The sequence below is a fragment of the Xiphophorus hellerii genome, chromosome 5 (assembly GCF_003331165.1).
Source record: "Xiphophorus hellerii strain 12219 chromosome 5, Xiphophorus_hellerii-4.1, whole genome shotgun sequence".
Taxonomy (NCBI): Eukaryota; Metazoa; Chordata; class Actinopteri; order Cyprinodontiformes; family Poeciliidae; genus Xiphophorus; species Xiphophorus hellerii.
The window spans coordinates 9,424,582-9,442,024 of NC_045676.1; the positions used below are offsets into that span (position 1 = coordinate 9,424,582).

Genomic DNA, 17,443 nt, shown 5'->3' on the forward strand with positions numbered 1-17,443 from the left:
CAATGCATCAGTTACAACTTCCTTTCTCTAAGTTGGTATGTTAATGAAATATATGTGTCAATGAAATCGTTCTCAATGGGCGCTAGTTTCCAGTTTTTAATAAAAGCAAGCCTGAAGAGAGATGTCATAAGATGTAAGGTTAAAAAAACAAGAAACATTTCACAATTTCTGGCAATGCTTTTTAAAAGGCACCAAGATAAACTAAACTTTTAGTGGTGTACCTTGCAGAAGCATTTAAATAAATTAAAAAGCAATATATTTCAGTGATTCATTTCAGAAAGCAAAACTGATATCACAGTTTTGATTTCCTTTGCATACAGCTAACCCCTTCCCCCCAAATTCTCATTTTAAGAAAATGTGATTACCAATATGATTAAAAAAGTAAGTTTTATCAAAGGAGTAATTTATACTGCCTACATAATCACAGGGAAGACTGCTGACTTAACAGTTGTCCAGCAGACAGTCATGGGCATCCTCCACACAGAGGCTCAGTCCTAAAATGCGATTGCCAAAAAAAGGGCTATTCACAGTGTGAATCCAACTAAATAAATGGAAGGGAAAATGTGTGGTATGCAGGGATGCACAAACAGGGATAACTGCTGAGTTTGGTGGGTGCTGTGACTGGAGTCAGCGCTTAGAGAGCCATCACACAGAGATGCATCCAGAAAATGAGCTACCTCTGTCACATCTCTTGTGTTAAACCTGCTTAACTAGAGATGTCAGAAGTGTTTTCCCTGAGGAACAGGACTGGACTGTTCCTCAGTGGTCCAAACTCTTTTTTAAGATTAAAGTAAGTTTTCCATTTGATTAAGTTGCAAAGACAGAAGAAAGAGTTTGTTTTCTGGTTTATTAGTGACAGACCTTTTCAATAACATGTTTAAAATTCAATATTGCTGGGTTTCAGATGATGTAGCATCAACGTCACCCAATGCAGATGGAGGGCAGGAAGTAAGTGCAGCCCATTTATTTCTGTTGATCCAGCATCAAAATGTCTAAAGTCTGTGTTCTGTGCGGTTGTTCCAACCGTTCTAATAGAGAGAGAGATAAACGTTATTTTCGTATTTCGAAGGTAGTTGGTCACAAGAGAGTTAATTTAAAAAAAAACTTACCGAAAATGAGGAGAAAAGTGGATCAATAATCTACAGCTAAAAACAGGCGATGTGAAAACTAACAATGGCAGAGTTTGCAGCGCCCATTTTCTAACAGGTAATGACCTCATCTTTAAATTGTATTTTCAGGTAATTTATTGGACAGTTACTTGGAAAGACAAGCATTCATATGTAAGGTAAGATATATTATTTTTACGCCCTAGTTCGCTTGTCCTCAGAGTGCTAATGTTGTTAGCAGCTAGCTCAGAGTGCTAACGTTGTTAGCAGCTAGCTCAGTGCCGAGTCCCAAACAGAAAATATGTTTATTCAGTGGGACTTTCAAGCTAAAAAAAAAAAGAAGCTAAATAAATTAAATATAACCTACACAGCCACATTGAGCGGTGACTATTCCCCGAAATGGTTCATGTCTGGACACGAACTATATTCGTGGCCAGACATGGGGAGCGAATCGTTGACCTACATTGGACCTGAATGCAGGTCCTACAACGACTCAACATCAATGTACAACGCCAGCATGAATTTGAACTTAGAAAAGCTAAATAAATTATTTACCATGAGATCGAAGCTCATAGAAATAACATGGGTTAGTTCGTTGTTAGCGATAGCATCGTAGAATAAGTACTTAAAATGGCACAACTCACTACTCACCCGGCAGAAACAAGTCGACAGCCATTTAATTCTTCTTTTGATCCTAAATGCTTGACCCAATCGAAACTAAATGATTGTATTCTCCAGGCTTTTGAAAACTTTCTTCTGGCTTGTCGTATAATATGAACTCTACAGCTCCAGATAGTTAGTTTAGTTAGTTATGTGGATCACCTCGACACCTGGTAAATCCTCAAGATTATGACAATTTTTTTTTTTTTTTTTACCGGGATAATACGGATCATATCCTAATTATACGCGTATTTTTTCGAGATGCCTTGTCTGTTTCAGCTGATTTAGGGTGTGCCGTTGCATGCCAGTTGTTGACATTTCACAGATTTATACTACAGAAGTGCTTAGTTGTTGCCATCTAGTGGTGGAATTTATGTACTACATTTAAGAGTGCCGTTTTTGATGATGTCATAAAAAGCAGACCAGGCAGGAGAAGACAAAGCATGGTTTGCTCTTAGTAACACTGAAACTTCGATTTAGTTGGTCTTTGAAAGTACTGTTGGTATGTATTCAATTTTTCAATATTTTGTTGACTAAGAATAATTTAGCCATTTGTATAAAGCAATATTTCTTTTATAAGAACTTTTACAGCCTTGAGCTAATTATTTTCTCTGGAGCAAATTTATTGTACTTTTATGTGCTGTATTGTTTGCTACTGTGTATTATTTCTGAAAGTTTGTATGTTTATTTCTCAGTTTTACCCTACTTCAACTGGCTTCAGTAAAGAGTCAACGTAAGCACTCTTGTCTGTGTGGTCATTTTGGAGAGGAGTTTATCTGAATGTGGACTCCGACAAGGCGATGGAGGTTGAGGACATGACATAGGGCATTAGCGTTCTCTTCGTGATCAATTTTACTTTGTTTTGAACCGGAGAAATCCACTTCCGGAGCTCCATCTGAATTTCGCGCGTTATCTGGGTCACGTGTCTGAAACTCAGCAATAGTAAGCCACATATCAAGTATTCAGTGTCATTCTTTTGAATGTGCAGCATAAAGCCATAATGTCAGTTGCAGCTTTCGGATAGTGTGTAAGCAGCTGTGTTTCCTGCTACACTGATGTGGTAGGTCGACCAAAATCACTTGTGAATTTACTGATCATCAGCCAGCATCTGGCAGTCTTCACATGATGTTATTATAACTGAGTATATTTGTCATTTAAAGCTTATTTAAAACTCTCTGTAGCAGATTACTGAGTACAATTTCTGGCTGCTATTTGGGAGTGGTGTCCTTACTTGTCTCTTGGGGGATTTTGTCTGCTGTGTGTGCTGAGTGGGGGTGCTTGTGTGGTTCCTCCAGGGCAATGGGGGGCAGAACCACTCCACTTCACTCAAGTAGATGAGGAAAGAACAGTCTGAACCATCGACACCGTAGAAGGCGTAGCAAGGGTCCGATGTCCACCGAGCACGCATCCACTGGAGGACGGACAGAGAGAAAGTGGACATGCATAAATCAGAAAATTATTCTGTACCTACAAACAGACCAATTTAAACAATTGATGGCCTATATGATGACGTCAGTCAAAGACAGATTGAAGTGAAATCATGCCACAAGGACACCAAACATTTTTCAGAACACAGGACAAAGGCAAAACAAAATAAAACTGAAAGTTAGAAAGACAACAATATCCTAGAGCGTCATTTTTACTTGGGTTGTGACATCATCAGTCTCTACGACATTGTTTGACCAATGCACAGTGATGCAGAAATTATAAAAAGCACTATAATGTATGAACTTACATCCACTTTTCCAGGGCACTCTGGAAAGCGGCTGTCCCTTGGCACTTCACACTGGCTCGCTGTGCCATCTCTCAGCACTGAAAGAAACACAGAGAGAAATTCTTCTTTCAGATGGAAAACAGAGACCTGTTCATAAAATCCTGATGCTGCTTTGGTGGAAGGCCTGGCCTGAATCAGCTTAAGCTATTTACTGAGAAGTAACAGAGCAAAAGTTGAGCTGCAAACTATTTTTTAAATGAAATACAGTACTGCTGCTTTATCGGTTCATATTCAGTTCTTGCTTTGGTCAGACTTCCCTGTAAAAATTCAGTCTCCTGTGAAGCCGATCAATCCTTGATATTATTAATCAGCTCGTTTATCATCCGCCTGAATATCTATAGAGAAAAATATTTCTTGAAGAATAGTATATTTTTGACTACTATAAACATTGCATACATAATTCTGAGTATTGCATATAAAGTATAGTAAGTCTTAGAAAACACACACATACCTTGAAATACTTGATATTTTTCTTTATCACAAACTGCCCTTGGATTTTACATGACAGACTGACAAAAAGTGGTGCACAACTGGAAATGGTAACCTGGGTTATCACACTTTTGACACCAGTTTTAAGCTACTTTTTAGCCTCTAACAGATCTGTATCTTGGATCAAACCATTTTTAGCTCCATTCTTCTTTCTATCAACTCAGATCAGATGCTCTCACCACCACGCCTCAGTGTGGGGATGAGGTGTCCACGGTTACATGCTGCATTGGTTTTCCAGCACACAGCATTGGTGTTTGCAAACTATGGAGGTGACATCTCATTGTTTCCTTCAAACAATGACTTTTTCTTGTTATTTAATAAAGACCAGATTCATGGAGTGCATGAATAATAGTTGTCCTGTCAACAGATTCTTCCAACAGAGTTGTGGATTATTACAGCTCCTCCAGAGTCATTTTGGAGCGGGCCTCTTCATGCTCTGTATGTAGTTTAGGTGGATAGGCATATTTTGGCAAGTTTGCACCTGAACCATATACTTTCCATTACAAGGAGAAAGACTTTGATATTGTTTTATGACATAACTCTGCTTTAAACTGAAGCAATAAATACCGTAGTTGTACTATCAAAAGATTCTCTAACCTTAAGCAGTACTTTGTGTCACTTTGTAACATAAACCTCATTAAAATATATTAAAGACTGTAGTTGCAAAAAATGTAATTGGCTTATGAATGATGTTACCAAACACAGTAGCAATGTTTCTGTAACATTATAATTCACAGTGACATAGGTCTTGATAATCTTCCTACTTCTGTGAATTGTCTCTTCTGCTCACTATTCACAAGGCCTACCGTTAGATATTGAGTCTTGCTGCTGCCAGCTGTTGCAGGCGTTTCACCAACAATTATGTCTGCACACTTAGACTGCGGCCACTGCATTAATTGCTTCACTGACTTAGTTAACTGCTCTTCTGCAGCTGATGCCAGTAAAACAGAGGCACAGAGACAGACTTGGACTCATCTTGATGCTTCATCATCCTCTGTGTTTTCCATCCTTTTTACCCCTTCTCTCTCGTCTCTCTAAACCAGCAACTTTCCTTTGTCTCGGATTCTGTCTGTTTCCATTTGCTTGATGAAAAAGAGAAATTCCGCTACACAAGTCTTCCCCGTGTCTTCTCTCCTGTGACTGAAAACACACACAGAGACTCACTGTGTCTGCAAATATGATTACAACAGCAACAAGTGAAAATGTGGTCATTTAACTAGATAAAGGCTTTCGTCCTGTCCCTGCGAGCCATTACACGAAAAGGGAAATTTTTAACCGCGCGTTCCAACTCCCTCTCTGCTTCCTCTCCCACATGCCAAGGCACGAGATGAATAAACTGCCACTGAGCCGTATGATAATAAAGTCTGCCAGCAGGATTTCAATTCATTTGTGATTAGAGAAAGGAGCAGTATTTTCATTTTGCCGTGCGCTATTGTCTCCGCAGACGCAGCAGGGGAAAACAAAAGGAGACGTAATTCTAATTTATGCAAGTAAAGAGTTATCCCGAAGAGAAACAGCAAAGGAGAGGGGGAGGAAATTCTTTTCAGTGTTATTTAAGTTTTGACTAAAAATGTTGAGAAAGAAGATAAGTACTGAATGACAGATAAAAGCAATGTCAATGTATCTTATTTTTGGTGATTTACTAAAAGTGCTACAGCAAATCGTGCCTCAAATTTGTAACCAATTTGCAACCAAATTTGCCATTTAATCCATTTCAAAGCTATGTATTTAACATTTGCATAGAATTTCTATGCCCATTATTTTGCTGAATCATTTTCATTTAAAACAATTTCTTAGACTTTGTTAGCTCTAGCACTTCAACAAATAAAATATGCATCCAGTGTGGCCAACCTCTGAGCCTCCATCCATCAGAAGAAATATATTATTGACATAAATGAATGGTGATATTACACACATTAATGCAATCCTTGCATATTTTATGAGATTATGGAGATATAAAAAAATTTCAAATCTTGTAAATAAATTAATAAAGTTGTATGTTTAATTTTATAAGGACTTTATCATACACACTAACTTAATTAAGTGCTCTGATCTCCGTTTAGGCCAGTCAACTCTGTATGACAGACTGTGACCTAATTACTTTTAATTGGAGTCACATAATCACATTTTGTTGCAGCAGAGTATGAGTAAAATATGGAAAAGAGTGTACAAAGCACCCCCATGGTGAGTAGATATTAACACATGGTAATTATGAAATATTACATTTAGAGCCCCAAAAACATTTGGGTGCCAACAGATATTAAACTTAAATAGTGTGAAAATGACAAATAATGATCAGCACCCCACAAAAGACACACTGTCAGATGTAATCAAAGATCAATAAACCCTGCCAACACCTAATCATTTTAATCAGCCTTTTTTTTTGCAGCACAAAATAAGAATTTTGGATAAATGTTTGTGTAATGATTTTTGGGGGGTCTAGAAGTAAAAACACATTTTATAGGACATTTATGTTACATTTAGAAGAGATTTTGATGCTCAAGTCCAGGTTTTCCTGAAATCCAATTTTCTTGCATGGTTTTTCATACTAATAATTAAATACAGCTGCAATTAAAACTTCTGTGAGAATAGTTTAGAAACCTCCTATGCATAGGAGGTCATGCTGGAACATTGTCTACCTAAAGCTGCTCTCCTTTCTATGTCAGTGAGACAGTAAGTAGATGTGTTGTGCTGTAAATGGGTATTAAACTCTGTGATAACAGAATGCTCTACCATGCTTCTTTAGGATCAGTATACAGGCATGAACGGTTGGAAAGACACCTGTGACTTGTTGCAAGTCTCCCTCGTCTGCTGTGAGTAACAGTGACAGTTTAGTTTTTCTTTAACCAAAGCTGACAGCTGTGCACAAATCCAGCTAGACTTCAAGTTAAGCACAGCGAAGGACAACTGTGAGCCGTGGCATTTTATGCTTTCTTTGGGGAAGATTATAGAGAAAACTTACTGTTTTTCCAGATAAGCAGTAGTGTTAATATGTAGTATGGATTTTTTCTGCTTGTTTTTCTTAATCGTTTCCACATTGCAATTTTTAGCTACCTGTATGCCCCTCTGAGGTGTTGCTCTATTGATTGTTTTGTTGGCTGCATACACATCTGTCTTCTAAAAATTTGACTGGTCTTTATAATATTTAAGAGGTGCTGTTTGTAATGACAAGCATCAATCAAAAAGTGGAGACAAATATGAAACTATAGAAACTCAGGTTCACTTTGGGTCAGTAAGGACATTCAGATATTTCATATCTACAATTAAAAAATGGAAAATATGCAACTAACTTTGAACCTTTCTGTATGATTGGCCTGAATGGATTATGTTTCTGTTGATAAACTTAGTGCTGTTTTTGTAAAATGTACTAAAACTATGTTTGTTGTGCATTTGATGCAAAATAAAAAAAAAAAAAACCTGAATTATTGCTGAATTGAAAAGTTTGTACCCAGTCTTGCTCCAGTCCACCAATTTGAATCGTTGCATTGCCACTTCATCCATCCGATGAATCTATACTACCATACATGTAAAGAAAACCTAATTTAGAATAACAAAATATCCACAAATTGGATCGAAAAATTATGTGTTTGGAAAAAACTATTCTGCCTTCTATTTGGAAGACAAAAACATCAAGCCTAAACAAATACAGACTGGCAAAGGGACATTTGATTCGGTTAAGTTTGACTTACACAGCACTTTTTTGCTGCACAAAAGCACCAACCAACTTCACTTCCCGTACTATAACTAAATATATTTGTCAATAATTGGTCACTGGAAAGCCTGCTGCTATATGAATTAAAGGAAAATATACAGATAGCATTTTACTTTTGTCACTGAAAAAATAATTGTGGTGTCAGTGCAAGCAATCATTTAAAACAATTGTTAAAGCTTTGCAAAACAAATGTCAAAATCTGCTGAGTCATCCCCAACAGGCAAGGCTGTAAATACAGAGAGGAGTGTGTGTAGACCTTAGAAACTCAGTGTTGGTACACACCATTAAAAATGAGTGGGAGTTTGTTCAAGAGTGAGATATAAAACCAGATTTCTTTCTCTCAAATGTTATAGTGTGAAGTTTTCTAATCTAGCTATTACAAAAAATTTACAAACTTATTGTGGCTTTCCAAAAGCTTTAAAGCTGATCTGATTTCAATCATATCAATTTGTACTACCGTATTTAAAACAATTTGATATTTACAGTATTAATTTCGATCGAGGGAGTGAAAGCTCAGACAAAATGATTGTAAAGCAATATCAGAGTTATACTGTACCTCTCCCTTGCATCATGCTACTTTGCAGCATCTGCTCCACTCTGATGGCCATGTTAGAAACATTTTGAGCTATAGCTTGGATCCTCTCCACCAGGCCAGCTGGTTGAAACCTGCAACACACATGAAAACACAGAAACATGGAGAAAATAGTTACAGGTCAACAGATATTATGTTCATGAATTCATGTCTCTAAATGTTTGCTTTTTACTTTTTTCCTATTAGTTTGTTTCCTCTCTCTCTCTGTCTCTACATCATTCCAATCGATTTGGTTGTGTTAGTTTTGGCAGATGTAGACTGTACACTATTGGAGCGTGAAAGAGAAATTGACTTTTATAACGGTTTCTTTTTCCCTTTTAGAATGGGAGAATTCCCAGTCACATAATAAGATCGGTGTGTCCACAGGGATTGGGCTTAAAGTTTCAATTCAGTTTAGATTAATATTCGGTTATGTTTAAACATGTAATGGTTATGATTAGGATCAGACACAAATTATGTTACTGTACGTGAGCACCAGTCAGAAAAGTCAAAAATTTGTCTGCAATGGCCCAAAGTATCATTTGCACAACAAACCCAAGTTATTTTACAACCTGAAGAAGAGCCAACAGTTTTCAGGAAAAAATATATTAAAGATTTTTTTCTTTTTTTGTTAATGAGAAAGTTTGGGCATGTGATATGCTATCATATTGATCAGTCTATCCCTTAAAAATTGGGTCTAAAACTGATTACGTCCAGCAGTATAAAACTCCACGTGAACTTACATTTTATAAGCAAGAACGTTTTTGGGTGTTTGGGACTAACACAACAACTTTATCCCCACAATCTCCATGAATCACAATCCCACTGATATCCGGTCTGCCATTCTTTTTCCTAATGTGTTATCCAATCTCCATGCTCCCCAAGTGTATTTTTCTCAGAAACTATACATCTCCCATGCTGAGGTTTAGGACAAGTCCGTTTTCTCTTCACCAGGTTGATTTGTTCCAGGATGTGCATGAATGGAGAGCACACAGGCACAGCAGTGACTGGCTATAAAATAGTATCCCAGCACATTTAAATACTAAATGGGGCAAAAGCCAAAATAAAAACCACAACACTTGGTGTCAGTAAGTGGATTTCCTTAACTTTACTCTTTTTTTTTTTTGTCCAACAGCATTTTAGTTTAACAACAGAAGTATAAATGTTATTTTCTGTGTCAAATATGTAGCTCGGCACTTTCAGGAGTGAAATTAGTTTTTCAAAAGTGAAACATTTATGCTATTCCTAACAACATTTCAAAGAGTTTCAAGTTTCAAATCACTGCAAAACCAATTGTGTATTTTTCTCAAAGGACAAAACCTTTGCACGTTGAGCTGATCACCCAATGTCACTTTTGAACTTTCCTTGACAGGACTTTGTGCCAAATGGACTCTCTGGAGTGTCACCCTCTAATCCCATGTCTATGGTCTGCTGCAGTGTAAATTCATCTGACTCCATAAAAGAGTCAGTTAAAAAGGGAGCCATAAAGGAAGAGAAACAGATTAAAAGACTGAAAGATGGAGATTTCACAACGGGACCGAAATAGGGCAAAAACAGAAGCCAGAAACATACTTGGATTGTGAACAGGAATATAAACTGGCAGAAAATAAAGGGAACTAGATCAACCAACAGCAGCAACAAAAACCAGGGGGAATTTTGTTTTTGGAGAAATGATAAAATAAATGAATCCTGTGTGCATTCGTGTGGAAGCCAACAAAACGGCTTGACTGAAACATTAGAGAATGATTGGGATCAAAGAAATACAAGATTATGCATATTTGATGGCCCACTGTTACATGCCTTATGCTGTAAAGCTCCCTTCCTTTTGATGACTGTAGACAGTTAGTTCTTTTGCAAATGGGACTAACATGGAAGAGCGAAGAAGAAAGACTAAAATGGCAGAATGTATGTAGATGAGGAAGGAAGATGATGGGTGTTTAGTGGAAGCGTAACAGCTTGAGAAAATCTACGTTAACTTGACTTATACAGTAAAAATACAACAAAACCAAGTGTTTATACTTCCTTGTGTTTTTCTTTCTGTTTTTGTCAGATTTTGCTTAATGAAACAGCAGTGCTTAGGGAAGAAAATTATCAAACAAAATCCTCTGGGCAAAAAGTGCCTTATCCGCAAGGCAAAGAATGATAGCAAAGAAAAAAAAATCATTCATTAAGCTCACTTTTTCTGATCTCTGTAACACAGCTAGCAGTTTACTTGCCCACAACTAGCAGGGGTGCACACTGGTTTTTGAAATGTTTCTACTGGTACCGGCAATACAGTTCAGCAATGTGAACTACAGTATTTCTTCAGTCAGTCTGGAAAACAAAAGGAAGGTTTCAACTGTGTGACATGTCAGGCCTCGTTTACGCAGAGCTGGTTCACAAGGAAACCATAATTCTGTTGCGATTCAGCCGTTTCCAGTGACCAAAGTGTCTGACACTAAAAAAAACAGCACAAAATTTTTAATTTGTTGACAAAATTAGAAGTTTAGTCTGCATGCATTGGGATTTAATAAAATCAGGAATTTTAAAGTACATGCACTTCATAGTACTTCAAAAGTGACTGTGATTAAAACATATTCTCTTTGAGCCATGTTTCATTACCTATTTCAGATTTGATTTGTTTGACGACAAAAGTTGATAAGGTTTTAGCAACTTTATTCTGAATTGATCCAAGTACAGAAACAAACTAAATAGGTTTGCAGAGAGCAGAAAATAATTGCTTTTCAGTGTCATTGTTAATTGTACTAATTTATGTGCCAGTTCAGTTAATAATGCCATTGTATAATTACAAACATTTTAGAAATGCTCTTCTTGTCATACCTACCAGTTTAGGTTGGTCATCTTTTTTTTGGCCGGTTTGAAATTGTGTCACTCTTCCTTTTTTCTTTTTTTTTTTTCCAGTGGGTGAATTGCTCAGCGTTCCTTGAAATGTTCAGAAGTTAAGATGTTGTTTGTAAACCTAAAAGATTAAATCCACAGAGCTTGTATATACTGTCAAAAAGAAAACAAGTCGTTTCTTACCCGAGTACCTGCAGTAAATTCATGAGAAAGAGCACGGTGCTGTGGAAAGAAGCCCTCTGGGATAAATGTTGTTACTGACTGAGCCTTCTTGTGTGCTTAAGGGGGAGGAATAGGTAAGCTCAAGGACAGAGACTGATCTTTAGAGAGCGTACACCTGAAGGGGGACTTACCAACCTTTTTCATAGCACAGTAAACAGTGAATCAACTCTGCATCTTTGTCAGCGCTTTCATCTCCCTTGCTTATTTTCCCAGGCTCATTGCTGCCCCCCTCCCTGGCTTGTTATTCCTCTCAGTTTTCTGCTCTAACGAGTGGCTGCCCCGTGGGCGAATCGCAGGCTGGGGCTTCAGACATCAAGTTTCATTCGCTGCTACATGGGAGTGTGTCAGCAGCAATGAAGCTCACACAGAGCTGAGACTCCCACCCTGCATGTGTGCAAAAGTGTGTCTTTCTGTAAATGCACTCCTGACTGGCCTGGAATTTGAGACATTTCCATAAATCTCTACTTTTCCATTTGCACCATTCCCCACTGGAAAAAAAAATAAAATCATACTTGTACCTTGTCAGTCTTACCCCAGACAAACGCATACTCACACACTCTGCTGCACTGTATTCTGTATGTGTGTTTGGAAATGAAGTATAAGAAGTGGGTGATGGGAAGACAGGAAAGACAGTCATGGTTGGGAGAGTAAAGAAGATAACTATTGTACGTTTTGACCAACTATGTTAAAAAATCCCAACAGACTGGGTGTCAGACTGGAAGTAAATGACAGAATGAATGAACAGACTTGGAAACTTTCTGCTTTGATAACATAGCTGCTCGTCTCAAGGGATGTCAAGCAAATCCTACCGTCCATGTCATTCTCACACTGCGACTATCAAAAATTACCTGCTCAACATTTTATATCAGGACACTTAAAACTGGAACAATAATTCCATGAAAATAAAATCCACACAAGTAACAAAGAAAATCAAGCAACACAAAATTCAATATTGACAATTCATCCATTTAGAATAACCAAGTCAATGGTACTCAGATGCTTCCTGATATTCACCAAGAGTATAAATAAAAGACTTTTCAAACATTCAGATGAGAGTAAGTCTGCCAAAAAATGTCAAAATACTCAGAAGAATCCAGTTGTAGCTTCGGAGAAGCTCTGGGTAAAAACTAAAAAAACTCATTAATTTCTGGGGGTTTTTTCTTCAAATTTTTCAGCTTTTTTGTAATAAGCAGTCAATACTGTTTTTAATATTAGGAGCAGTAGTGTTGCCACACGTCTGTGAGATTGCAGTCACTGTTTAAAACAAATATAATTATTAAACAGTTTTTAGTACATTTTAGAGAAAAGTTAATGGGTAGAACACACAATAAGCCTAAAATGAACCAGTTCATAACTGCAGATATATAGGACTACCTCTCAATGTACAGTAATTTGCATTAGTAAAGTATTTTTTCCTCAGTGGAAAAAATATCTCCAGCTCAGGGCCCACATTCTCTTAAGTGCAGCCCTGCTTCACACATTTCCTGAAGAATTCAAGCAACCAATTAAGTTATCATGATCAAATTAATCATTTGCTTTAAATTGCTGGTTCCTGTGTTGTGTCTGAATCAGATTTTCTTTGTGGTCCATTACAGAGGAGAATTAAACCAAAAAAGACATGCATTGAGAAAAAGACAACAAACCCACAAACCATGAGTATTACATTCTAACATGTCTAACATCCACAGTGGATATGGTCAAGTCATAAAGTAATTATCATTGATTGAAGTTTGCTTTAAAGCTAATTACAGCTTGACTATAACTCTCTACCGCGCTCACCCTAAATCCAGTCTAAATCCCTTCAGGACATTAAAACATGGATGCATCATGCTGGTACGGCTCACTGACAACAGACCATTACATCCTTACTTCTCTGTAATGGCCCAAGAGGAGAACAGCTTCCTCTGCATTAAACAGCCCATTACTAGACATTGATTGCAGTTAACACCAACGTCAGACCATATTAATCGTTCCATCTTTCCGCTCTGGCGCCTCTCCGCGGATCTGAACCTGAGTGCTTATCGAGGATCATTTAACGAGGTTTGAAGAAGCGAAAGGGGCTGCTGTCAGTGTGTATCACATCACACCTGCTGAGTTTAGTTAGGCTGTCTGGAAACAAAATTTGGAATAAAGAAAATGTTAGACAGAGAAGACAGGATGTTTGGGTGTGGATGCAGTGAAAGGAGGAGAAGTTAGATAAGAGCCTGGAGCAGCACGACTTTCCTGTCTGCCCTGATTGGGACGTAATGGGGGCAATTTCCACAATCAAATATGAGAGTGATCGAAATGAAATGGAGGAATGCATGAGGCAATTTTGTAAACGAAAAAAAGAGGTGCAATTTCTAACGACACAAAGCAAAACCTATGTTGACCAACCTTAAACTTCTCTTGTGTCCTTTTCTAATTCAATTGTTTACGGATTTCAATGTTAGTTTGGAGTAAAAGTTTGATCATTCTTCCTGATCTAGTTTTTTTTGTTGTGTTCCAATCAGGTTTGTTTAGTTTGTTTGATTAACATCTACTACATATCCAAATTCTAACTAATTTTTTTTTTAAAATCCCGGTTTATCTTTTTAATAATAATTTGAATGCACATTCAGTGAGTTTTCAAAAATGATCTGAACACTAAATGTTTCCAGTTTCCCCTGTTATACGTAACTAAAGCATCCTTCTTGTCCTCTTCCTATAACACCCCTAAAAGTGCATGGTGGAAAACAAGCTAATTTGGGTTACTACTCCAACAGTCCAATCTGAAGTCAAATATAGATCGATTTAAAACTGGGTTGATTTAACAGAATGGGTGAGGTGAGGGGATTTAACCCAGTTAATCCCAGAGTTAGGTTTAAAATTATAAAATGGATTAAAACAAGGTCTGTGCAATTTATTGAATTTATTTTGACTTTGGTAAGACAAATTCACAAAAACAATGTATTATGGAAAATTTATTTTAGTTTACTATTTGGGCATATTCCATTTTGCAAATATGCTATTTTTGTGTTATGTTGCGCCTTTTAAAAGCCCGCTGTTATGTGATCATGTTTTGAAAAGTCAAGAGTAGGATCCATCTGTCGGTTCCAAACATTGCTCTACCATTTCCTCCATGGAAAAATTGGCTTAAATTAATACTGTAAAATATGAAGTGGGTAAGGGAAGAAATGACTGTGTCTGCAGCAGTGCTTACCAAGTAAAAAATAGCACCATTCTGGGATTCTGTTTTATCTACATTTATATACATGTGTAGGATCTTCGGGTTTAAACTTTAAACAATCCATTACCTAGGTTACTAAACATAGCATGGTTGGGCTTTAAAGGAATATGACATCCATTTTCTATGGCTGGATCAGGATAAAAATGGAAAAGAAAATAATATCTTTTTTTTTCTTCTTTTTTTTAAGACAACATCTGAGGTGAAATCCTGGGAGCAGAAATCAATAGCATGTTGTGGTGTAATTCAAAATCATGGTCTGTGAAGAATGATGAGCCTATGGCAGCCATGTTACAGCAACGATAGAGGAGGCGCTCTACCCTGCCTTGCGTTGATTACTAATAACCTTGATTTATGACCTTCTGACGTATCCTACATATTTCCCCCTTGCTCTTTTTACTAATTTCATGACTATCGATATAAAAAAACAAGCAGCACCAGGAGAGAAATAACGAGCCTCCTTTTAGTCTGTTGTCGCAATATTTGATTAAAACTATCCAACAACATGAAATACTCACTGGAGTTAAAGAAATACCCCAAGAGTTTTAGGGTAAATGTTTTTTTGGTCACTTTCTGAGTTGCATTGTCATTGTTTTCTCATCTTGGCTTGTGCTTTATGCCTTTTAGCTGTAAATTGTTATTCTTATTTGCTTCCAAGTGTTATAAACAGAGGAGCTCTGATGATAATAATAATAATAATAATAATAAAAAAGTCACATATCATAGAGAATACTTGCTACTCTTAGATTTTGCTGAGCTGTTGTAGGAAATCAGAGCCAAAGCTGGACATTTTTAAAACAAAACAAATATTTTTTGTTCATTTAATAACCATTAGTGTATGTTTTATAAATTTGAGTACTGTTTCACCAAATGCTTGTGGTATAAGGCAACTTTCATACCTGTTGATAGCAGAGCTGAGCTCATCCAGGCGCCTTGCATCCGACGTTGAGCTGTTGTCGAGTTTGGACAGCGTGTCCATCCTCTTCAGAATTACCTCCAACATGTCACTGATCTTTCTCAGCACACCACGTGACTCCACACCTCCCAGCACTGAGAGGAGAGAAGAACACAGAAGGAAAGACAGAAGGTAAATAAAAAGCTAGGAACGGGGATAAACAGGTGGCATAGTAAACAGTGAGCCCGGCAACCATAAAGTTTGCAGCTTCATCGGCTCAACATTTGTGAATGGTTAATGTTGTGTTGTTGTGTTTTATTTTTGTTCATTATGATACAGATAATGACATAAAAGTCCCTTCCGATGGGTGACATATTTATGTCTTAAAATACATTTGTCAGCAAATTAGGTAACTGACTTTTTTTTTATGTAACGCTGACATTTTTTTTCCAAGTATTCTGCTACCTTAGTATATTTTATAAAGACAAAAGTTCTTATAAAGTTTATATGAATATGTCCATCTAATAATATATTTAGCCTAGAGATGAGCTGAGAAATTAACTAGTGGATTTCAGAAATTAAAAGATGAATGGACGAATGGATGGCTGGCTTTGTGTGGACATCCATTTACCTTTGACTTTTCATAAATAATTGTAAGTTGCTTAGATGGAAGGAAATGGACTTTCAATGTTTATTCAGTGGTGATGACTGAATCCCATAAACATGACATAACACCTGCTGTGAACATGAAGAAATGTTCAGAAGTATTTATGGCTGTTGTAATGAAATGTCATTTGGTAAATAATGACACTTTTAATGCCATTTTGCATTAAATATTGCATTACAAGTGGATTATTCAGTAAATATTGACATTTTTAGTGCAAAGTTACATTAAAAGTTGCATTAAAAGACCGTCATTTGGTAAGTATTGACACTTGTAATACAAAGTTGCATTAAAAGTTCCAATAAGTGTCATTATTTACCAAATGACACAACAGTTGTAAACATTTCTGGAGACTCCTTCATGTTCATGACAGATGTTATGTCATGTTTATTACAGTGTAATGTCGGTCTTTTGCAGGCCCCTTCAAATAAACTTAACAACTTGAAACCCTAAATCTGGAACCTGCCTAATTGAGACATATCAAAGCATGATAGCTGTTGTTCCAACTTTTCACAGAAGTGTCAACATTAAATGCCTCAAAACCACATTATTTTTTTTATTAAGACATAAAGGGACAAATAGGCCAGAGTGTATTCCAATAAATCCCATCAGAGCTGGATGAATGCTGGAAACGGCCAAATTTCAATGACAAACGCCTCTGTCAAACCCCTGTCTGTCCCTTGACAAGCAATTACAGCCAATGGGCTCCGGGGTCTAAGAGTCCCTGCACAAGGCCTGTGTCTGTCTTAGTACCCAGCAGGAGGAGGACAAATTATAACTTTAGTGAGTTATCACCTCAGCCAATGATGAATTTATCGGAGACTGACAGTTTTACATTCTCGTTGGTAGCAGATTATGCTGTCATAGCGTGCTGCTGGATGGCTTCAGAAAACTTTATTACTACCTGTTAATGCTGATAGTCTGAGTAAGGTCATTTAAACTTTAGGAGAGGTTTCCTTACCTTAAGTTACACAGTATTAAAATGATGGTTAATGTTTATTGTGATTTGAAACAGATGAGGAGTGACTAAAATTATACTTTGAATGTCCTTAACAGCTGCAATTATTTACTAGTTTGTTTCAAATCAGAATTTAAGGAACAAATATTTCCATAAATATTCTATTTTTTAATGATTAATTACTGCAAAACAGACAACGGCTCATTCAAGTCTCTGTGGTAGAAAACTGGAGACTGTACTGGGAAGTGTCGTCCCTTTTCCAGTATGTAAAGAATATGAGACAGGGCATATTTATTCCACCTCTAACTGTGTTCTTAAGCTCAAACGCAACTGAAGCATTGCTGTTTTA

General features: G+C 37.0%; 1 protein-coding gene across 2 annotated transcripts in view; it reads right to left on the reverse strand.

Annotated features, from left to right (window-relative positions):
• Positions 1–17,443, reverse strand: part of LOC116720581 (alpha-1,6-mannosylglycoprotein 6-beta-N-acetylglucosaminyltransferase B-like) — a 128,263-nt gene that overhangs the window by 64,685 nt on the left and 46,135 nt on the right. For both annotated transcript variants that reach the window (XM_032563933.1, XM_032563932.1), the window contains exons 3-6: positions 15,477–15,627; positions 8,298–8,407; positions 3,502–3,578; positions 2,998–3,177 (exon numbers count right to left, since the gene is read on the reverse strand). In XM_032563933.1, coding sequence (XP_032419824.1) covers positions 2,998–3,177; positions 3,502–3,578; positions 8,298–8,407; positions 15,477–15,627 — 518 coding nt within the window. The remainder of the gene's footprint in view (positions 1–2,997; positions 3,178–3,501; positions 3,579–8,297; positions 8,408–15,476; positions 15,628–17,443) is intronic.